The 24,563-nt window shown below is 37.4% G+C and overlaps 1 protein-coding gene across 3 annotated transcripts in view; it reads left to right on the forward strand.

The window, feature by feature from the left end:
- NIT2 (nitrilase family member 2) overlaps positions 1 to 24,563 on the forward strand; it is a 183,925-nt gene that overhangs the window by 34,543 nt on the left and 124,819 nt on the right. For 2 of the 3 annotated variants that reach the window (XM_053706061.1, XM_053706060.1), the window contains exons 3-4: positions 18,680 to 18,798; positions 23,783 to 23,903. In XM_053706061.1, the coding sequence (XP_053562036.1) occupies positions 18,680 to 18,798; positions 23,783 to 23,903 (240 nt within the window). Of the gene's footprint in view, positions 1 to 18,658; positions 18,799 to 23,782; positions 23,904 to 24,563 lie in introns of all 3 variants that reach the window. The other variant, XM_053706059.1, reaches the window with a different exon arrangement.

Below are 24,563 nucleotides of genomic sequence, written 5' to 3' on the forward strand. Positions count from 1 at the left end.
AGTGAGGTAGAGGGAAAACCCACAAAAAAGAAATTACAAAAACTAAAAAGTGGTATTTTCAATCTATCCTCACATACCCTTTCAAATGATGAAATAAGGATTCTAGGCTGGGGTCTCTCTTACTGTCCACCCAACACGCACAATATGTTTGACCTATTTGTAGACCTTAACAGATATACATGCAAACTATCACTGCAAAGATATTTTGCAATAAAAACCCTTAGAAATAGGAACATTGAAGGCTCACCTATATTATTAGATACACAAAGAGAGAATCTCAGAATGTCATGTACTGTGAACCAACCCAATTGGCGGATGACCTATTTGATAACTATATACACACTTCCCTGGTCCCCATATCTTGTCACAACTTGTCTTGGAAGATTGGGAATTAATCCCCAACCATATTCCAGAAAAAAAGAGAATCTGGCCTAATGAGGCGAAAGCTTTGCGAAGTCTGATGGATGACCATAATTTGGTTATTCGTCAGGCTGATAAGGGTGGTGGGATTGTTCTTCAGGACTATTCGGAATACATTAAAGAAGCCCAACATATATTTTGGGACACCGAATATTATAGAAAACTGAGGCACGACCCCACCCCTGATTTTTTGAAAACTTTGGGTAAGATTCTGGACTATGGATTTTCTGAGGGTATTTTAACTAAAAAAGAAAAGATACCTCACCCCCAATCATCCGAGTACACTGTACTATTATCACATGCCCAAATTACATAAGGATGATAAGGTACCCCCAGGGAGACCTATCATTGCAGGAATAAATAGTCTAACTGACAAATTATCTGAAGATGTCGACATATTTCTTCAGAAATATGTATGTAATTTACCATCTTACATAAAAGATACGAAAGATCTGTTACACAAACTCTCACATTTCAAGCGCAACAACAAGGTTTTGTGGTTGTCTTGTGATATGGGAGCCTTGTATTGAAATATAGCACATGACATCGGTATACATACAACTAGAGCTTATTTGAATGAAGATATCTATATGCCCAATGTACAAAAAGAATATTTGATCACTCTAATTGACTATATTTTAAAGCATAATTATTTCCAATTTCTTGACGATTATTATTTACAAATGAAAGGAACGGCCATGGGCACCAGATTTGCAAATCTTTTTATGGGACAATTTGAAGAATTGTATATTTACAATTCGGAATGGAGGGGCAATCTGGTGTTCTATGGCCGTTACATATATGACTTCATTTTTGAGGGGACTATTATGGAGGCCACTGGTTTTGCATCATCTCTAAATGCCAACAATATGGGTATAAGCTTCACCTCTAATATAAAAGAAATAGCTATTGAGTTTTTAGACGTTGTCCTGACCTGGGATCCAGAGGGGAACATATGCACTTCAGCATTTTTAAAAAAAGTGGATTACAACAATTTCCTACATTTTAGTAGTAACCACCTTATGAATTGGAAAGTTAACATTCCTTTCAGCCAATTCTGTAGGATAAGACGTAACTGTACCACCGTTGAAAAACAGTCGATTACCCTTACATCTCGATTTTTAGAAAAAGGTTACCCTTCAGACCTAATTAAGAACTCTACTTTTGAGTGACTCTCAAAATAAAAATAACAACAATAGTGAGAGTATACAGAATGGGCAACCATTATAACACAATTTAATTCTAACTATAAAGTCCTTAAAAAAAAAATGGTCTATATTAAAGAAAGATACTACTGGTAGAACCAAAATTAGTCTATAGGCGAGCACCTACCCTCAAACAGAGATTAGCACCCAGCAAAGTGGTGATGTCAAGTAGGAAAAAAAATAAAGTTGGAAATATAAACAGGAGACATGTTGAACACAACCAAGCTGGTTCTTTAAGGAAAGGGAACTTTAGATGTGGTAAAAAATGCTGCTACATGTATAGATACAGTATATCACACATGGTAAAACCAATATTACATCGAACACCACTGTATTACAGTATCCCATTATGAACAGATTATTCTGTGAAACTCCATATGTAGTCTACATTCTAACGTGTGAATGTGGCCTCCAATATATTGGAAGAACCTGTAGGAAGGCTAGGGTACGATGGAGTGAGCGCCTTAGAAACATTAAAGGAACATTAAACCCAAACATTTTCTTTTATGATTAAGATAGAAAATACCATTTTAAACAACATTCTAATTTAGTTCTATTATCTAATTTGCTTCTTTCTTTAGATATCCTTTGTTGAAGAAATAGCAATGCATATTGGTAAGCCAATCACACGAGGCATCTATGTGCAGACACCAATCAGCAGCTACTGAGCCTATCTAGATATGCTTTTCATGAAAGAATATCAAGAGAATTAAGCAAATTAGATAATAGAAGTAAACTAGAAAGTTGTTTAAAATTGTATTCTCTTTCTGAATCTTGAAATAAATGTTTTGGGTTTAATGTCCTTTTAAGGCTAAATCTCTAAAACATAGTGTACCTAGACACATTTGTCAAGAACACACACCAGGAACTTTTAACATAACGATTACCTTACTTGAAAGTATCCCTCCCAGTCGTCTTTTTAATAGATTTACCAGACTTAGACAGAGAGAAACCTTCTGGATTTATAAATTTAATACACTGTTACCGGTTGGTCTCAACAAGGTTATAAATTCAGCAGGATTTACTTAAACTAGGGGTTCCCTAGGTTATTGTCCCGGTTCACTTTGGATCATGTTGTGTTTTTTTTTTGGGGGGGGGGGGGTATTTCCTGGTATTATTGTGTTAGAGAATCTTTGTAAACCAGAGTCTTATGGTTAGGTTGTCACCCGGTTGTAATTGGTTGAATTGGCCATATTTTGACTGTAGATCTTCACACCAGCCCATGTTACCATTGACTAGGTAGTACTGGTTCTAGATTTTTGGTATTAATAAACACTTGACCCACTATGGACCTAGTGGAATTGCTATTCCCTGAGGCACCACTTATTATATAATTTTATATAATTTTTGGTGTGTTGCTCATTTGTTCACATTAATATTTTCATTATAGACTTTTCTGTAAACACTAGTAGTTATGTCCTTTTATGAGAATCACTTATTATAATGTTTAGCACAACATTTATTTGTACTTACTCTATTTAGCATCATATATTTGCAATAATTATTATAGTTGTAGACAATGGTCACCCCTTATCTAATATTAATTATTTTAACACTATATTTAGGGTGGTTTATTGACATCAATGTAATTTACCCACATACACGTACATGTGTCTGTGTGTATTTATGTGGAGTGTGTCTCTATATGTGTATGCATGTGTGTACACGTTTATCTATATGTATACACATATGTATGCATGTGTCCCTATGTTTTACATACATTCCTATATTGCTCTTTTATAGTTCAGAGCCACTATTATCTTTATAATGTTATCCAACTAGATGTATCTCATCACCTGGTTATTCACATTTACTTTTTATTTTTTATAATATTATTATTGATTCCCACCCCCTTTTTATTACTTGCCGGTTCGCACTTAGGATTCACCATTTACTCACATTCACTTTTAGACTTTATGATATATGTATTTACATTATAATTTCATTTTCACTACCACACATTGTTATTGGCCCCAGATTCCTTATTCACTATTTTATTTGGCTCCCTTCACTTCGTTAATTCTATATTTAGATTTTGACAAATATCAATTTTAGAATAATGATACACAGAGCCATCATATATCCATTTATTATGAACATGATATAACAGTCTTAGCCTATTTCAGCTGGGCGATCACCTTGGTTACCGTGTTTTGTATACTTCCGCCATAATAGGCTCGACATAAAATCAGGATCCTGATTGGCCCATGCACCTACACGTCAGAGGCTCACACATCTAGTAGCATAGTTTATCTACGTATATCTCCGCAATCACATGGGTGACGTAGTAGGGGAGTGTCTTCAACTCGTAAGGGGATTGGTAGTAGTCATTACACCAATGCCCCAATCAGGTCTGTGGATTTGCGTCTTTATCAAACAGTTTATGCATACGTATTATGCTTAGTTTTAAGGTCTCGTATCACACTGGAAAATGCTTTACAAGCAAAATGGAGGTAAGAACTAAGGTGTAACCAGTAATACTTATATATTTTAAACAATAATAATACCAGTCATTCTAATATTGGGTTGGCGTGTTTATGATTGTGTATAAGTCAATACAGAATAAACGGTGAGTGTGTATTATGCCTATGGCCTCACTGGTTCTAATTTTTGACACAATGATGTTTTTATTTTGATTAAGTACAACCTTCTATACACAGGTGTGACAGCTAACTACTAATGAGACAAAGGGTTTTCTGATTGGTGTTCACACTAATTGTAGGGGGAGGGGAGAGTCCCTTCTGCCTTAGATAGCATAGCCCTATATAAGGGTCAAACACATATCATGTACTTATGCCTGATGAAACTGAGATATCCATGAAACGCGTTGCAGACCTACTGTATGTACACATTGAGCATGAGCTGCTTTTAACTTGCTTTTATTTTATTACATTTTTAAAGTTTTATCAATAGCTCTTTGTGCTTTGTACATACTTCCATCTACACTATCTTGGGAGGTTTGATATAGCCTCTCCTTCACCTCTTTGACCCTCATTCTGGGATCCAAGCTGTACCTTTACCCAGTCAGCTATCAGGGATCATCCAAGCCTGTGATTCCAGCATCCTGCCTGTTCCCAGCTAGCTGGTCTGATGTTGAAAACCAGCATGTCTCCACTGGCACAAGTGGGTGCCTTTACACCTTGTGAGTACCCTGTGTTTGTCACATCTTATCAACTAGTGAGATACTGATTCACACATATGGCGCCTCTTTCCTTGTTTTTATTACATTTAGAACTGCCTACTTTGGTGAAGTTAGAGTGCTGCCTTTCCTGAATGGATGTTATCCCACAGCTGCCTGCTACCATCTAATAACTACACCATAACAAAAGGACTGCTTTTGGGATTGGTTTCCCTGTATACACCTATTGTAATGGATGTCTTTCTTTTCAGAACTCATGTTTCAGCTACTGTACCTTTAATTCAACTTCACCTTGTGAGCAAGGTTATTTAAACCTGACACGCCCACTTTTCCCTGCTTTAGTATTTTGTATTTGGTAATCCTAGAAGTTGCATCTCCTGGATTTGTCCTGATTGAATTAAAGCCATTTATCTGCAGTCTCTTCCAACTCTGGAATTGTTACTACAGTATTTCATTTCAGCTTTAACCCTGAAGAACCTTTATTGAAGTGTATCATATCTTTCCACAAACATTTCATTGTGAGGATTCAGCTGTGCTGCGAAGCTCCGGTCAGTGTGTAACTGCCTGACTCACAGTGATTGAGCTTGCATTCTATCGGGACAGCCAATAGAATGCAAGCTCAATCTGATTGGCTGATCGAATCAGCCAATCGGATTGAACTTGATTCTGATTGGCTGATTCCATCAGCCAATCAGAATATTCCTACCTTAATTCCGATTGGCTGATAGAATCCTATCAGCCAATCGGAATTCGAGGGACGCCATCTTGGATGACGTCCCTTAAAGGAACCGTCATTCGGCTAGTAGGCGTCGGGAGAAGAGGATGTTCCGCGTCAGAGGTCTGCAAGATGGATCAGGAAGAAAGAAGATCATGGACCTCTTCAGCTCCCGCTTGGATGAAGACTTCAGCCGGATCATGGACCTCTTCAGCTCCCGCTTGGATGAAGACTTCAGCCGGATCATGGACCTCTTCAGCCCCCCACTTGGGCTTGGATTAGGACATCGGAGGAGCTCTTCAGGACGGATCAGTGAACCTGGTAGGGTGAAGACAAGGTAGGAAGATCTTCAGGGGCTTAGTGTTAGGTTTATTTAAGGGGGGTTTGGGTTAGATTAGGGGTATGTGGGTGGTGGGTTGTAATGTTGGGGGGGTATTGTATGTTTTTTTTTTACAGGCAAAAGAGCTGAATTTCTTGGGGCATGCCCCGCAAAGGGCCCTGTTCAGGGCTGGTAAGGTAAAAGAGCTTTGAAATGTAGTAATTTAGAATAGGGTAGGGCATTTTGTTATTTTGGGGGTCTTTGTTATTTTATTAGGGGGCTTAGAGTAGGTGTAATTAGTTTAAAATTGTTGTAATATTTTTCTTATGTTTGTAAATATTTTTTTATTTTTTGTAACTTAGTTCTTTTTTATTTTTTGTACTTTAGCTAGTTTATTTAATTGTATTTATTTGTAGGAATTGTATTTAATTAATTTATTGATAGTGTAGTGTTAGGTTAATTGTAGGTAATTGTAGGTATTTTATTTAATTAATTTAATGATAGTGTAGTGTTAGGTTTAATTGTAGGTATTTAATTTAATTTCTAAATTTAGGGGGCGTGAGAGAGTAGGTAATATTGCTAATTTGCTTTGAATGGTGCCACCCTTATAGTAAATATAAAATATATAGTCAAGATAGAAAAAATACCAGGGTATATGAGATTACCCTAGAACAGCAAGGGAATAAAAGGCACACATAAAAGACTTTCAAAAATTTATTAATAATAAGTTCCCAAAAACACATTTAAGTATATAGCGATATCTTATCTGTCAATTTCAGTCACCACTACAGACAGCAAAATCTAAAACATTTAAAGTGCACTGAGACCTAATTCTTTCCCTATACTATAGATCACAAAAAGACATCATAAACAGTAAGGGGTTAACCAAGAAACTTATGTTTATAGCGAATTGTACAAAAATCTAATGTTTATAGGACATTTATGATAAGTAGGCAAAATACATGTGATACATATGGCTGCAATCCAAACAGAGGTGAACTATATTTTGTATCAAAAAGCGCTTTTTTTACTCTTTGTATGTACCAGGGAATCTCCTCTTAAGGCAAATAAATGTGCCGCAATTAGTATTGCTGGATAAAGAGTCTCTAGCAAGTGTAGCAATTCAGTTGAAAAACACAGCATATACGGCATATACTTAGCTTAAGTCCTCCGGTTTTTGTTGTTTCCACTTGTCTTCAGCTTGCAAGCACCTGTGATGATTACTTGGCGTGTGACGTCAGCAATAGTGGGAGTGGTATAGCGTCACCAGGGACTGTGAGTGGCTGTAGACAGGAGGATCCAGTTGAATCGAATTTGCATCGTATATTCACCTATCGTATAGGCACAACTTCCATTGCACTCCAATAGCACACTCCTCAAACCACTTACTCCACTGTCGGAGTCACACCAGAAGAATTCGTAGCTCACTTGAAATGTACAGCTGCATGTATAGAGCCAAAATGTCTCTGAAGAAACATGAGATTCAGGGAAAAGGTCTAGACAGGTGCACTAGAAATCCTGGCCCACGGTACATTCAGCAGGTACCTGGGTTCTCATAAACACATAGTGCCAACGCACGTTTCTCCCCCACCTCCAGTATGTGTTACAGGGGATCATCAGGGCATGTGGAGTCCTCAGTGGACATCTTCTTTTATGCAGATACCTAATTGCTTACAGGTGTTTTTTCCCAAGTATCCTTGCAACACCTTAAAGCTGTATCACTTTTAACCCTGTATACAAAAAAGCCTCTCAAAACTCAAAATTGTGTTAGAAAGAAATAACTAAATAAATTTTGTTTCAACCTAATTCCTGGTTACCCCCAATACTTTCAAATACACAATAGAAGAGAGATAGAAATTACCCTCTATCCTGGCGCACACTTCAAACAGATGTTTATTATATTAAAAAATGAAAATTTACAAAAAGTGGACAAATTCAAGCTTATCGTTTAAACCTTTTGGGAATCTAGTTCCCAGTCTGTAGATCCATTTGGCCTCTTTTTGCAGGAGGACCCTATCATTATTGCCACCACGTCCATTTGTGATGCCTTTATCTATTATGATAAACTTCAATGAATCTACATTTTTATTATGTACATTACAAAAATGCCTGGCAACATTAGTTTCTCTGGAGTGAAGAATATCGTCCCTGTGCTCCTGTACTCGGTCCTTTACCAATCTTTTCGTTTTTCCAACGTAAAACACCGGACAGGAGCACCGCAGAAGATATATCACCCCTTCCGATTTGCAGTTAAAAAAGAATCTTATGTCAAAAATCTTTCCATCCTGGACAGAGAATTGTTTAGTGCTATCCATGTGGGCACAGTATACACAGTGCCCACATGGAAAGCTACCCTTAATACCTCTGTCCTTTCTCAGCCAATCAGAGGCCGAGGGGCCCCTTGAAAATTGGCTCTTCACCAATTTGTCCTTTAAACTCTGTGCTTTTCTAGCTGTCAGCAATGGGGTATCCCCCATCACACTGTTCACTTTTTCATCAAGGGATAAGATGTGCCAATTTTTCTTGAAAACTGACCTTAGACTTTCCCATTGATTATTAAAATTAGAGATAAATCTAATTTTGCTATTTTCATTTTTAGAATTATTACGATACAGTAAGTCATCCCTAGACATATTTCTGGCTTTCCAGAGAGATTTCTTGAGGCACTTATTGGAATAACCTCTTTTTAGGAATCTCTCTTTCATTAAGGCTGCATGAATGTCAAACTTGGAAAGAGAGGAGCAGTTTCTCCTCAGACGGAGGAATTGGCCATACGGAATCCCTTTTTTAAGGTGGTTCGGATGGCTACTACCTGCATGTAATATATTGTTAGTTGCGTTCTTTTTCCTGTAGTTTTCCGTCACTATTCTTACTCCCTCTTTTTTCAAAGTCACATCTAGAAAGTTGAGTTCTACTGTATTGGTTTCTGACGTCAGGGTGATGTTCTTGTCGTTGTGGTTAAGGGCAGCAACGAATTCATTGAATTCTTCTGCCGTCCCATCCCACAAGACAAGAACATCATCCACATATCTAATCCATAGTAGCACTTTGTCCTCAAAGATCCTTGAATAGTACTCAAAGATCTCTGATTCCCAAAGGCCCAGATGTAAACATGCATATGTGGGGGCACACACTGCCCCCATCGCTGTCCCGCACAGTTGGCGAAAGATCTGTCCGTCAAATGAAAAAATATTGTTTTTCAAGACAAACTCTAACAGGGAATAGACAAATTCAGTGTGTTCAGCATATGTAGGTCCTCTAGTTTCTAAGAACCTCCTTATTGCGGCTAAGCCTATTTTATGTGGTATGGAGGAGTAAAGACCCTCTACATCAAGAGATGCCAGAATGGTCTTTTCATTTACTACTACTCCATCCAACTTTCTCAAAAGGTCGGCTGTATCTTTAACATATGATGTTAAGGTTAGCAAAAAGGGTCGTAGATATTTATCAACATACTCCCCAATTTTTTCCGTGGCACTCCCTATTCCCGAGACTATAGGCCTTCCCGGGGGGCACTGCATATTTTTATGTAGCTTTGGCAATACATAAAAAACAGGCATAACTGGGTGCTCAGGATATAGGAATTTGAACTCATTTTGGGTAATTACCCCTTTGCTTCTTGCATCGTTCAAAAGTTTAAAAAGGGAATTTTGGATATGGACCAAAGGGTTGCCACCAATTTTCTCATATTGCTTTTTGTTATTCAGCTGCCGTTTAACTTCATTCACATATAAATGCTCATCAAGTAAAACCAAATTGCCGCCCTTATCGGCAGGCTTCATCACCAAACCTTTGGCCATACTTAATTCTTTTAGTGCTATTCTTTCCCTTGGTTTTAGGTTGTCAAAAGTTTGTTGGCTCGATATATCTTCTATATCTCTCTCCATTTGTTTTACAAATAGATTAACCGCTGGAACCAGGGAAAGTGAAGGCATATATGTTGATTTAGGTTTAAAGGCATACTTTCTATCCACCAAAGATTCTCTCTGTGTGTCATCATCAAAAACAGCTTGGTTTTCAGCAAGAAGTAACTCTAAATCATTAAGGGCCACTTGATCAGTTGCATCTAACATGTAGTTGTTATCTGATTTAGATTTCATAATGACAGACAGGACAATCTTTCTTGCAAAAAGATGTAGGTCTTTTATGACCTCAAATTTGTCAATTGGTGTATTGGGGCAAAAGGACATACCTTTTTTAAGGAGTTCGATATGAGCTAGGTTTAGAGGAAAAGAGGAAAGGTTTACTATCTGTAATTCCTCATCCATTGGGGTTCTTAAAAGCCCCTGCGTAATCCCCTCCCTCTGTACCTCCCCCTGCTCTGTGGAGCCTGATCCCCTCTCCCTCTCTTTTCTCTGGTAGGATATCTCTTCTCCTTCCCTTGCCCCCCATAAGGGTCTCTTCCTTTTTCCCCTTCTGTTTTTCCTCCTCCTTCTGTTTGTGTATTTACTGGGGAGTTTTTTGAGGGTCCTGATTCTGAGTCTGATATATCAGTCCCGGAGTCATAAGTCCCTTTCTGAGATTTATATGTGTAAACCCTACCATTTTTATAATCATCCATTTTTATAATCATTATTAATAAATTTTTGAAAGTCTTTTATGTGTGCCTTTTATTCCCTTGCTGTTCTAGGGTAATCTCATATACCCTGGTATTTTTTCTATCTTGACTATATATTTTATATTTAATTTAATTTATTTATTGATAGTGTAGTGTTAGGTTTAATTGCAACTTAGGTTAGGATTTATTTTACAGGTAATTTTGTTATTATTTTAACTAGGTAACTATTAAATAGTTCTTAACTATTTAATAGCTATTGTACCTGGTTAAAATAATTACAAAGTTGCCTGTAAAATAAATATTAATCCTAAAATAGCTACAATATAATTATAATGTATATTGTAGCTATATTAGGGTTTATTTTACAGGTAAGTATTTAGCTTTAAATAGGAATAATTTATTTAATAAGAGTTAATAAATTTCGTTAGATTTAAATTATATTTAACTTAGGGGGGTGTTAGTGTTAGGGTTAGACTTAGCTTTAGGGTTTAATACATTTATTAGAATAGCGGTGAGCTCCGGTCGGCAGATTAGGGGTTAATAATTGAAGTTAGGTGTCGGCGATGTTAGGAAGGGCAGATTAGGGGTTAATACTATTTATTATAGGGTTAGTGAGGCGGATTAGGGGTTAATAACTTTATTATAGTAGCGGTGCGGTCCGCTCGGCAGATTAGGGGTTAATAAGTGTAGGCAGGTGGAGGCGACGTTGAGGGGGGCAGATTAGGGGTTAATAAATATAATATAGGGGTCGGCGGTGTTAGGGGCAGCAGATTAGGGGTACATAGCTATAATGTAGGTGGCGTCGCTTTGCGGTCGGCAGATTAGGGGTTAATTATTGTAGGTAGCTGGCGGCGACGTTGTGGGGGGCAGATTAGGGGTTAATAAATATAATACAGGGGTCGGCGGTGTTTGGGGCAGCAGATTAGGGGTACATAAGTATAACGTAGGTGGCGGTCGGCAGATTAGGGGTTAAAAAAAATTATTCGAGTGTCGGCGATGTGGGGGGACCTCGGTTTAGGGGTACATAGGTAGTTTATGGGTGTTAGTGTACTTTAGAGCACAGTAGTTAAGAGCTTTATGAACCGGCGTTAGCCCAGAAAGCTCTTAACTACTGACTTTTTTCCTGCGGCTGGAGTTTTGTCGTTAGATGTCTAACGCTCACTTCAGAAACGACTCTAAATACCGGAGTTAGAAAGATCCCATTGAAAAGATAGGATACGCAATTGACGTAAGGGGATCTGCGGTATGGAAAAGTCGCGGATGAAAAGTGAGCGTTAGACCCTATTTTGAGTGACTCCAAATACCGGCGGTAGCCTAAAACCAGCGTTAGGAGCCTCTAACGCTGGTTTTCACGGCTAACGCCAAACTCCAAATCTAGGTCTAAGTCTTGTTAAGGAAACCTCTCACTGTATATATTACTGCACTGAATACCAGTTGTTATCTAAACAAAGCGCAACACATTTTTTCTTAAAAAGACATTCTAACATTCCCTTATGTTATTTCCTATATGAAGCATGGACATTAACTAACTTTGGGAATGCTTAACAGAATATTGCCTACACCCAAGATTTGAGTTATTTCTGTGTCACTGGGAGATAGCTGGGCTAAGCCTAATTTACCTAAATCAGAATCGCAAGTTATGAAGCATGGACATTAACTAACTTTGGGAATTCTTACCACAATATTGCCTACACCCAAGATTTGTGTTATTTCTGTGTCACTGGGAGCTAGCTGGGCAAAGCCTAATATACCTAAATCAGAATTGCAAGTTCTATTGACTTTATAACCTTTACATTCTTGTTAAGGTGATCTTTGTATATATAATATTATAGCCTAAGTATCAGTTGCTCTGAGTTCAGTCTCTTAGCTTCTCAGTGCTACTACTGGCTAACAAAACCTAATTTACTGAATTTCTGTAGTTGAGTTCCATCTCTCCTATTAATTCATAACACATATACCAGCTGTATGGTTTGGTTAGAAAGACATATTATGTATATGTAAATATTCCAGTCCGATTGATTTTATTATTATTATCTTCACTATATATATACTTGATGAGTATTATAATTTGATGTTTTATGGGAATTCATTTATCTATCTTACCACTTGAGCGCCTCCTATAGGGATCTTTGATATTCCTCTTTTGAATAATATATAATTTACTGTTATTTATAAATGTTGTTTAAATGGGAAAAAATATTTTTGTGTAATAATCATTGAAAAAAAGATGAGCTTATTTTGACCACTAAGGTGTTAATTAAAATAAACCGGTGGTGTGCCCGTTAAATAGGTCCTGGAGAAAACACTAACTGCAATAAAGATACAAACTACATGGGTCTCTCACTCTTTAAAGGAAAAGTTAACGATAACGCACCACTATGCAGCATCTTAATAAATATCGAAATTAAGTTAGAGTTTCATTCATCATTTATTTACTTCATTACTATTAAATGCAGAAATCTACCTTTTATACTGATATCTGTTCAAGCCGTAACGCAGACCGGTAATAAAAATATTGTTTAAAAATGACGAATATCTTGATGAACGTTTTGATTGGTCCCCCACTGGCGCCCCTACTGACTCACGCTACGCCCACAATTTGCAAATACACATGCGTGTCTCACAGAATTATCGGGCTCTATAGATGCACGCTCATGAGACACGCATGCGCATTCTCTTCGTGATCTTGATTCATTGGGGCCTAGTTATCAAGCCGTCAACCTCAAATACGCTGGAATTCCGCAGCGTATTTGTGGCGAGGCTGATTCGCCTTAGTTATCAAAGGCTCGAGACCGGCAAAAGTAGAATTTTGTGACGTAAGCATCGATCCGCCGGACTCAGTCCGACACAGATCGATTCTTACGTCACTCCAGATGTTCCGCACACAAGTGCGGCACATTCTCACTACTTTTGCTAGCTATCAAAAAACTAGCAGGTACGCTCGGCACTTTTACGGCCCAGCGTACCTGGTTTTCAATCCGCCACCCCTGGAGGCGGCGGATCCCATAGGAATCAATGGGAGTCTGACCATAGCGAAAGTACAAGTTCGCTGCTGACAGACATCCCATTGATTCCTATGGGAGCTGTCTACACCTAACACCCTAACATGTACCCCGAGTCTAAACACCGCTAATCTGACCCCCCCTACCCCGCCGCAACTAAATAAAGTTATTACCCCCTAAACCGCCGCTCCCGGAGCCCACCGCAAGCTACTCTATACATATTAACCCCTAAACCGCCGCTCCCGGAGCCCACCGCAAGCTACTCTATACATATTAACCCCTAAACCGCCGCTCCCGGAGCCCACCGCAAGCTACTCTATACATATTAACCCCTAAACCGCCGCTCCCGGAGCCCACCGCAACTATAATAAATGTATTAACCCCTAAACCGCCGCTCCCTGAACCCGCCGCAACCTATATTAAATGTATTAACCCCTATCCTGCCCCCCCTACACCGTCGCCACCTATAATATATTTATTAACCCCTAATCTGCCCCCCCTACACCGTTGCCACCTATAATAAATGTATTAACCCCTATCCTGCCCCCCACTATGCCGCCGCCGCCATAAAATTATTAACCCCTAAACCTAAGTCTAACCCTAACGCCCCCCTAACTTAAATATTAATTAAATAAATCTAAATAAATTAACTCTTATTAAGTAAATAAATCCTATTTAAAACTAAATACTTACCTTTAAAATAAACCCTAATATAGCTACAATATAAATAATAATTATATTCTAGCTATGTTAGGATTTATTTTTATTTTACAGGTACCTTTCAATTTATTTTAACCATGTACAATAACTATTAAATAGTTATTAACTATTTAATAGCTTACCTAGCTAAAATAAAGAGAAATGTACCTGTGAAATAAATCCTAACCTAAGTTACAATTACACCTAACACTACACTATACTTTAATAAATTATTCCTATTTAAAAATAAATACTTACCTGTAAAATAAACCCTAAGATAGCTACAATATAATTAATAATTATATTATAGCTATCTTAGGATTTATATTTATTTTACAGGTAACTTTGTATTTATTTTAGCTAGTTAGAATAGTTATTAAATAGTTATTAACTATTTAATAACTACATAGCTAAAATAATTACAAAATTACCTGTAAAATAAATCCTAACTTAAGTTACAATTAAACCTAATACTACACTATCATTAAATTAATTAAATAAATTAACTACAAATAACTACAATTAAATACAATTACATAAACTAACTAAAGTACAAAAAATAAAAAAAGCTAAGTTACAAAAAATAAAAAAATAAGTTACAAACATGTTACAAATATTACAACAATTTTAAGCTACTTACACCTAATCTAAGCCCCCTAATAAAATAACAAACCCCCCCAAAATAAAAAAATGCCCTACCCTATTCTAAATTAAATAAATTTCAAAGCTCTTTTACCTTAACAGCCCTTAAAAGGGCCATTTGTGGGGGCATGCCCCAAAGAAAACAGCTCTTTTGCCTGTAAAAGAAAAATACACCCCCCCCCAACATTAAAACCCACCACCCACATACCCCTAATCTAACCCAAACCCCCCTTACAAAAACCTAACACTAATCCCCTGAAGATCATCCTACCTTGAGTCGTCTTCACTCAGCCGAGCCACCGATGGAACTGAAGAGGACATCCTGAGCGGAAGAAGTTAATCCTCCAAGCGGCGCTGAAGAAATCTTCCATCCGATGAAGTCATCTTCCAAGCCGGGTCTTGAATCTTCCTTCCACCAACGCGGAACCACCTTCTTCACCGACGGACTACGACGAATGACGGCTCCTTTAAGGGACGTCATCCAAGATGGCGTCCCCTCAATTCCGATTGGCTGATAGGATTCTATCAGCCAATCGGAATTAAGGTAGGAAAAATCTGATTGGCTGATGGAATCAGCCAATCAGATTGAGCTCGCATTCTATTGGCTGTTCCGATCAGCCAATAGAATGCGAGCTCAATCTGATTGGCTGATTGGATCAGCCAATCGGATTGAACTTGAATCTGATTGGCTGATTCCATCAGCCAATCAGATTTTCCTACCTTAATTCCGATTGGCTGATAGAATCCTATCAGCCAATCGGAATTGAGGGGACGCCATCTTGGATGACGTCCCTTAAAGGAGCCGTCATTCGTCGTAGTCCGTCGGTGAAGAAGGTGGTTCCGCGTCGGCGGAAGGAAGATTGAAGACCCGCTTGGAAGATGACTTCGCCCGGATAGAAGACCTCTTCAGCGCCTCTTTGAAGATGACATTGGCCGGATCGAAGACTTTTCTTCAGCGCCGCCTGGATGATGACTTCATCGGATGGAAGATTTCTTCAGCGCCGCTTGGAGGATTAACTTCTTCCGCTCCGGATGTCCTCTTCAGTTCCATCGGTGGCTTGGCTGAGTGAAGACGACTCAAGGTAGGATGATCTTCAGGGGATTAGTGTTAGGTTTTTGTAAGGGGGGTTTGGGTTAGATTAGGGGTATGTGGGTGGTGGGTTTTAATGTTGGGGGGGGGTTGTATTTTTCTTTTACAGGCAAAAGAGCTGTTTTCTTTGGGGCATGCCTCCACAAATGGCCCTTTTAAGGGCTGGTAAGGTAAAAGAGCTTTGAAATTTATTTAATTTAGAATAGGGTAGGGCATTTTTTTATTTTGGGGGGGTTGTTATTTTATTAGGGGGCTTAGATTAGGTGTAAGTAGCTTAAAATTGTTGTAATATTTGTAACATGTTTGTAACTTATTTTTTTATTTTTTGTAACTTAGCTTTTTTTATTTTTTGTACTTTAGTTAGTTTATGTAATTGTATTTAATTGTAGTTATTTGTAGTTAATTTATTTAATTAATTTAATGATAGTGTAGTATTAGGTTTAATTGTAACTTAAGTTAGGATTTATTTTACAGGTAATTTTGTATTTCTTTTAGCTAGGTAGTTATTAAATAGTTAATAACTATTTAATAACTATTCTAACTAGCTAAAAGAAATACAAAGTTACCTGTAAAATAAATATAAATCCTAAGATAGCTACAATGTAATTAATAATTATATTGTAGCTATATTAGGGTTTATTTTACAGGTAAGTATTTAGTTTTAAATAGGAATAATTTATTAAAGTATAGTGTAGTGTTAGGTGTAATTGTAACTTAGGTTAGGATTTATTTCAAAGGTACATTTCTCTTTATTTTAGCTAGGTAAGCTATTAAATAGTTAACTATTTAATAGCTATTGTACATGGTTAAAATAAATTGAAAGGTACCTGTAAAATAAAAATAAATCCTAAGATAGCTAGAATATAATTATTATTTATATTGTAGCTATATTAGGGTTTATTTTAAAGGTAAGTATTTAGTTTTAAATAGGATTCATTTACTTAATAAGAGTTAATTTATTTAGATTTATTTAATTAATATTTAAGTTAGGGGGGCGTTAGGGTTAGACTTAGGTTTAGGGATTAATAATTTTATGACAGTGGCGGCGGCGGAGTGGGGGGCAGGATAGGGGTTAATAAATTTATTATAGGTGGCGACGGTGTAGGGGGGGCAGGATAGGGGTTAATAGGTTTAATATAGGTTGCGGCGGGTTCATGGAGCGGCGGTTTAGGGGTTAAACTATTTATTTAGTTGCGGCGAGGTGCGGGATCAGCAGGATAGGGGTTAATAATTTTATTATAGAGGGCGACGGTATAGGGGGGGCAGGATAGGGGTTACTAGGTATACTGTAGGTGGCAGCGGTGTCCGGGAGCGGCGGTTTAGGGGTTAATACATTTATAAGAGTTGCGGCAGGGTCTAGGAGCGGCGGTTTAGGGGTTAATACATTTATAAGACTTGCGGCGGGGTCTAGGAGCGGCGGTTTAGGGGTTAGTAACTTTATTGAGTTGCGGGAGGCTCCGGGGGCGCCGGTATAGGGATAGAACAGTGTAGTTTAGTGTGAGTGCTTAGTGACAGGCTAGCAATAAAGCTGGGAAAAAGCCGAAGGGCAGCGAGATCGGATGAGTGATAACTGTCACAGTCCGCTGCTCATCGCCCCGCGGCTTTTTGACAGCTTTATTTGATAACTTAGGCATATTTTTTCAGGTCCGCGGCGGCGAAGGTAGGCGAGCTTAGGTGGGCGTATTGGGCCGGCGAAGTCAGAAAAGTAGACGGCTTGATAACTACCCCCCATTGACTCAATATCTATCACTGCGGCAAAGTTTAGGCATGCGCAATAGAAGGACGACTCGCAAGAATGCGCACGGAGGTACACGTAAGAGTGGGTGGGACCGCTCTTACATGTAAATGAGAAAAAAGCTGGAAATGAGCGGCTGGGCGGAGGAAGAAGAGAAAACAGTACGAGATTTACAATCTAAACATCTTCAAAAGACAAATATTTAAAAAAAAAAAAAAAAGTTAGCAACTCTATTAATCTAGGTATGATTAGTGAATTTCATTAATAATGAAGAGAAACATTTACTTTCACTTTAAGTGCCTATATTACCTGGATTGAATTCTTGAAAATTTAGTCACATATAAATACAGTATACATTTTTGTAAGGGTGGTTTACTTTTTTTAACTTATTATTAGGCCGCATGTGCAGCCTTACAAAAATTAGTTTGATGTGATGCTCAAATAACAAAGTATTGCAGTATGCAGTGATACCTTTTTTATTGGACTAACATAATATGTCAAAGACAAGCTTTCGAGAGTTTTCCTCCCTTCCTCAGGTCTGAAGCAATACTGATCAATCTGATATAGATACACATCACATACAACAAATGGAAGGGAGGGAATTGTATGCATATTAATCAATGTTTATAACAAGGAGTATAAATCATAATGATATACACTGGATGTGAAATAGATCATATAGTATACTTTAGTGCCACTTTATGTAACCTGTTCCATAGCTGGGAGTTGTAATGTCAATATATTCTCTCCCTTCCATTTGTTGTATGTGATGTGCATCTATATCAGATTGATCAGTATTGCTTCAGACCTGAGAAAGGGAGGAAAACTCTTGAAAGCTTGTCTGACATATTATGTTAGTCCAATAAAAAAGGTATCTCTGCATACTGCAATACTTCGTTATTTGAGCATCTTATCTACTGGACTAACACAGCTAATCCAATCTTTACTATATATATATATATATATATATATTTATTTTTATATATATATATATATATATATATATATATTTATTACATGTTAGAGATATATATATCCATGTCTGCATTTTCATGTCTCAAAATATTTTAACTCTAAGGAAACATAATTATTTTCATTTCTACATAAGCTCTGTTTTAATTTTAAACTTTGAAGTAATGTCTTCCATTTCTTTAGAATTTCGACTTGCCTTGGTACAACTTTCGGTATCTCCTGTAAAATCTGATAACCTAAAAAGGGCGCATAAGCTAATAAAAGAAGCCGTACAACAAGGAGCACAAATTGTAGCGCTGCCAGTGAGTATAAGACACCTATGCATTAATCAATGTATATAACAAGGAATATAAATCATAATGATATACTCTGGATGTGAAATAGATCATATAGTATACTTTAGTGCCACTTTATGTAACATGTTCCATAGCTGGGAGTTGTCAATTCATATATCATGTTTCACTGTAACTGGGAATTACTTTTTCATGTAACATGTTTACTATTAGTAGTATATACAGCCCCACATTATACTGTCTTTAGTTGTTTCACTGCTAGGAGCTGTTCCTACCTCATGTAACATGCACCACTGCTAGTAGCTATTCCTACCTCTTGTAACATGCGCCACTGCTAGTAGCTGTTCCTACCTCTCGTTACATGCGCCACTGCTAGTAGCTGTTCCTACCTCTCGTTACATGCGCCACTGCTAGTAGCTGTTCCTACCTCTTGTAACATGCGCCACTGCTAGTAGCTGTTCCTACCTCTTGTAACATGCGCCACTGCTAGTAGCTGTTCCTACCTCTTGTAACATGCGCCACTGCTAGTAGCTGCTCCTACCTCTTGTAACATGCACCACTGCTAGTAGCTGCTCCTACCTTTTGGAACATGCACCACTGCTAGTAGCTGCTCCTACCTTTTGGAACATGCACCACTGCTAGTAGCTGCTCCTACCTCTTGGAGCATGCACCACTGCTAGTAGCTGCTCCTACCTCTTGGAACATGCACCACTGCTAGTAGCTGTTCCTGCCTCTTGGAACATGCACCACTGCTAGTAGCTGTAGCTACCTCTTGTAACATGCACCACTGTGAATAGTTGTTCCTACCACTTGTAACAAGCTCCACTGCTAATAGTTATTCCTACCTCTTGAAACATGCACCATTTCTAGTAACTTTCTATATCTAACTGACTCATGTAAAATGTTCCATTGTTTAGCATGTGACCTGGAGTAGTGTTAAGAGTTACTACTACATTATACAACAAAGGCTTCAATATTTTAGGACACATTTTAGTGAGGAGTGGAATCCTGCTGTCAAGTTCAACTTGATTTTTATTAATAATCATTTTTATTATATAATATTTAAAGGGATACTGAACCCAAATTTTTCTTTCATGATTCAGACAGAGCATGCAAGTTTAAACAACTTTCTAATTTACTCCTATTATCAATTTTTATTTGTTCTCTTGTTATCTTTATTTGAAAAAGCAGGAATGTAGGCATAGGAGCCATCCCATTTTTGGTTCAGCACCATGGATAACGCTTGTCAGCAAGTGCTATCCAGGTTCTGAACCAAAGATGGGCCAGCTTGTAAGCTTACATTCCTGCTTTTTCAAATAAAGATACCAAGAGAATGAAGAAAAATTTATAACAGGAGTAAACTAGAAAGTTGCTTAAAATTCCTATTCTATTGATACACCAATTGTGTATCAACCATAGAGGGCGCAACAGCAAGTAAAGGAAAATTTGATATGGTACTATCCACAGAAACACTAACCACAATATAGGCAATAAGCACAATATACTAATGATATATAGATAAACAAACACTTAATCTTGTCTAGTGACAAGAAGAAACACTGGACCAAAGTCCTAATGTATCTTAGCTGTTCCCAGATGTCAGGAGTGAAGCAATCGGACATCGATGACCGCAATAGAATAGGATGGCCATGAGTCAAATGATGAATAATATGACGTACACAGAAGTAAGTTCCGTGTCCACATTAGGCTTGAATGTCTGAGCACATAATTACGATTACGATCACACAATGCGGCTCACATCGATCTAGCTAATAAAGCATTCTAGAATACTACCATTTGGATCTCCCTATTATAAGGTAATACACAATTTGGGCCAGATTTATTAAGGTAGCAAAGCACTAATTTTACACAGCCTCTTACATAACAAATTATATTCTCTTAATCTCTTATGGGAGTTATATTGGTATTTTATTGCTGGGAGTATGGTTCTGACACGGTCCGTTCTGATACTGTATGTCAGATATTGTTAATATTTGTATTTTTAATATGGATGGTTGTACTGGTGGGTGTCAATATAAATAAGATTAAGACAACCCCCCCACCTCCACGCATCTATATCCTGCAACCAAAAGGAGAAATCAAAATACCTTTTAAGAGAGAACTGGTTATATATTTTAAAGCTTATACATCTAGGGGACACTTATAATAATGAGTGTTTACCATATCACTATTAATGAGATGACACCTGCAGGTTTGCATGCTTTAGTGATGTCCGCACTAATTAGACTAAATATGCATATACACACCTGAGGAGGTGTGTCACTATTAAGAGAATTAGGATTGGTTGTTTGTTGTATTTAAGTCAGAACTCTCATTTAGTTAGCAGAACCTGATGAAACAGAGATCTGAGAAACGCGTTGCTTTCTGTGTTTTTAATATCAGTCATTTAATTTGACATCTGTTTTTATGTTTTATATTAAATTGTGACAATTGCAATTTTATATGAGAGTCTGAGCTTATTTTCCACTGAGGACACCTGGGATACCGGTACTCATGCTGGGCCAGTGAGCTGGGACACTGCAAGTTCCCAGTCTGCCTGACTTAGCACAATTGTGTGCTGCTCCATTTGTGAGTATCCATCATTTATTTAATTTTACCACCTTGTACCTACTATATCACACTAGGAGGCGCCTGTGTTTTGTGATGTATTTGCAGAAGAAGTTTACAGTTGCTTAAAATTGCATGCTCTGTCTGAATCATGAAAATTTGGGTTCAGTATTCCTTTAATGTGAACAGTGCTAAAATCTCACATTCTGTAATGAACCTCAGCTCCCCGCCTGTGCTTGGGTTTATTTGGAAATCGCTCATTTTGCAGATTGGAATTTCCTCCCAATGCTGTGTTTCGGCTATGAGTTTTAATGACCATTCAGCCAAAAGAGCATTTATGAGGTCAGGCAAGGTTGTTGGATGAGAAGGTTGGGCTTGCAATCAGCATTCCAATTCATCCCATAGGTGTTCCATGGGGTTGATGTCAGGGCTTTGTGCAGGCCACTCGTGTTCCTCTGCACAAAACTCATTAAACCATCTCTTCATGGACCGCATTTTCTGCACAAGGGCACCGTCATGCTGGAACAGGAAAGGGTCTTCCCAAATACTGTTGCCACAAAGCTGGAATCACCCAATTGTCTAAAATGTCTTTGTATCCTGTAGCATTAAAATTACCCTTTATTAGAACTAAGGTGCATAGCCACACCCAGACTCTTCCATCAGACTGCCAGATGGGGAAGCATTATTCATCACTCATGAGAACAAGTTTCAACTGCTCCATAGTCCAGTGGCAGCTTGTTATAGAAGTCTCCAACTGACACTTAGAATTACGCATGTTAATGTGAGGTTTGTATACAGCTGCTCGACCATGGAAACCCATTTCATAAAGCTCCAAACGCACAGTTCTTGTGCTGATGTTGCTTCCAGAAACAGTTTGGAACTCTGTAGTGAATGATGCAACAGATAATAGACAATTTTTAAGGGCTAAAAGCTTCAGCACTCAGCAGCCCTGCTCTGTGAGTTTGCATTGTCTACTACTTTGTGGCTGGGCTGTTGCTGCTCATTTCATTTCACAATAGTAGCATTTACAGTTGACCGGGTCATATCTACAAAAATTTCATGAACTGACTTGTGGGAAAGGTGGCATCTTCCATTGACCCATTTTACTGCCAATGTTTGTCTATGGAGATTTCATGGCTTTGTGCTGGATTTTATGCACTTGCTAGAAGTGGGTGGGGCTGAAATCTGAACTTCATAATTAGTAGGTTGTCCGCCATGTAGTGTGTGTGTGTGTATGTATGTGTATATATATATATATATATATATATATATATATATATATATACACAGCTATCTGAGCAAAAACCGCAGACTCACAACAACTCTGTGACAACATTTAAAAATGTCAAACATTTCAGTCCTATGAAAGACGCAAGATAAACATTTTGCATATATTTTCATATAGACTTTTTATATATCAATTTCAGTAGCCGAATAGGGACAGATATAAATCAGCTCCTGCACTGATCATGCAGCCATAGTGCAACATGCTGCAGGATAGTTGCCCCTGCAGTATGCACTCAAACGTCTTGGAAGTTTCCTACCAGTCTTCTAATGTCAAGGGTTGCTCCATATTTAAACTGCAGAGCAAGTGTTTCTCAAAGTGCCTTTTAACTTCTGGTGTAGAACAGGGTTGTTCAACATTTATCCCCTGGGCTTGAGACAGACCACATTTTAAGCAAAATAGTAGCTCACACGCTTGATTTTGTAAGACATTGATATCCTAGAAAATGTCCTGTCTGCAGTTTCAGAGGGTACATTTTTGACAGCACTGGTTTATAAAATAACTATTTTTACACAGCAGATAACTGTAATACAGAATATATAATACACTTACCTGCACAACTTCATTTCAACACCTCAATGATATAGTCTCCAGTGTATTTTTTTATGATTGGAATCTCTTCTTTATTAAATGATGTATACAATCACGTTATATACACATTATATCTTCATTTATGTCTGAACTTATTTAAATATTTTTCTTTATAGTAAAAAGTAATTTATGTGTATCAATTTGAAATGGTTAATGTATTATATTTAAAGCTCACTATCGTTGTAAAAACTGTTATAAAATCTAAAACAATTAGCTATATAACTGTGCACAGTGTAAATAAACTTAAAATCTAACGTCTCCCAGAACATTAAATGTTAAAATGATGTCCCTGTAAGTGCAAAGTATTTTCAGTTCCTTTTTGGAAAAAAAAATCCAATAGTGTTTTACACAGTTAAAGAAAATTATAAATGTATCACATAAATCACATAAAGTACAATATATATTTTTTATGTTCTTCTTTTTGGCATATGCTCTCAATGTTGTAAAATGTGGGTTATCTTTGTTGAGATATATGTATCACACTGTCATTCTATTTTGCCTAGAAATATACATTTGTTTTTTAGTAATATTTCTTTTTTTTTCTTCTAGGAATGCTTTAATTCTCCCTATGGAAACAATTTTTTCCCTGAATATGCAGAGAAAATTCCAGGAGAATCCACTCAAAGACTTTCAGAAATAGCCAAGGAATGTGGTATATATCTTATTGGAGGTAAACATCATATTTAAACAACATTTAATTGTATGTATGTATGTATATGTATATGTGTGTGTATATGTATGTATGTGTATATATATATATATATATATATGACACACACATATACACACACACACATATACATATATACACACACACAATATCAAATATGGCACCACAAATAAAAGAATTCGCAATTTTGAGTAAACCCAAATGATTTGCACTAGCAGAGTCATCAGATTACTGTTCTGAAAAACTAGACAACCAATAAATTGAAGCAGCAGCCATATCAACAATAGAAATAGCTGGCCTGAGCAAACACCCTGCTTATAAAAATGCCCTTCTAAGAAAATACTCTAATTTTCTATATAAAGGTTATTTAAAAAAGGTAATGTCTTCCAAAGGAATAGTAGTACATTTAGCCAGAGTGGAAATGGTCCCATCCACCTTTGGATCTGTCTCCCACAAATCAAAAATTAGCAGCAGGTAAAGGATATAACTTTTTAAATTTTGCAGAAGGATTAAAGTTACCTGGCTTAGACCATTCCCTAGAAATCATGTCAGAGACAGCATCAGGGATAAAGAAAACCTCAGGGAGATTAACACAGTCTTAAAAACTGAATTTTTTTTTTATTTTTTATTGAGGTTTAGGCTTGAAGATAACATACAATA

This window comes from Bombina bombina, chromosome 3 (assembly GCF_027579735.1).
Source record: "Bombina bombina isolate aBomBom1 chromosome 3, aBomBom1.pri, whole genome shotgun sequence".
NCBI classification, from domain to species: Eukaryota; Metazoa; Chordata; class Amphibia; order Anura; family Bombinatoridae; genus Bombina; species Bombina bombina.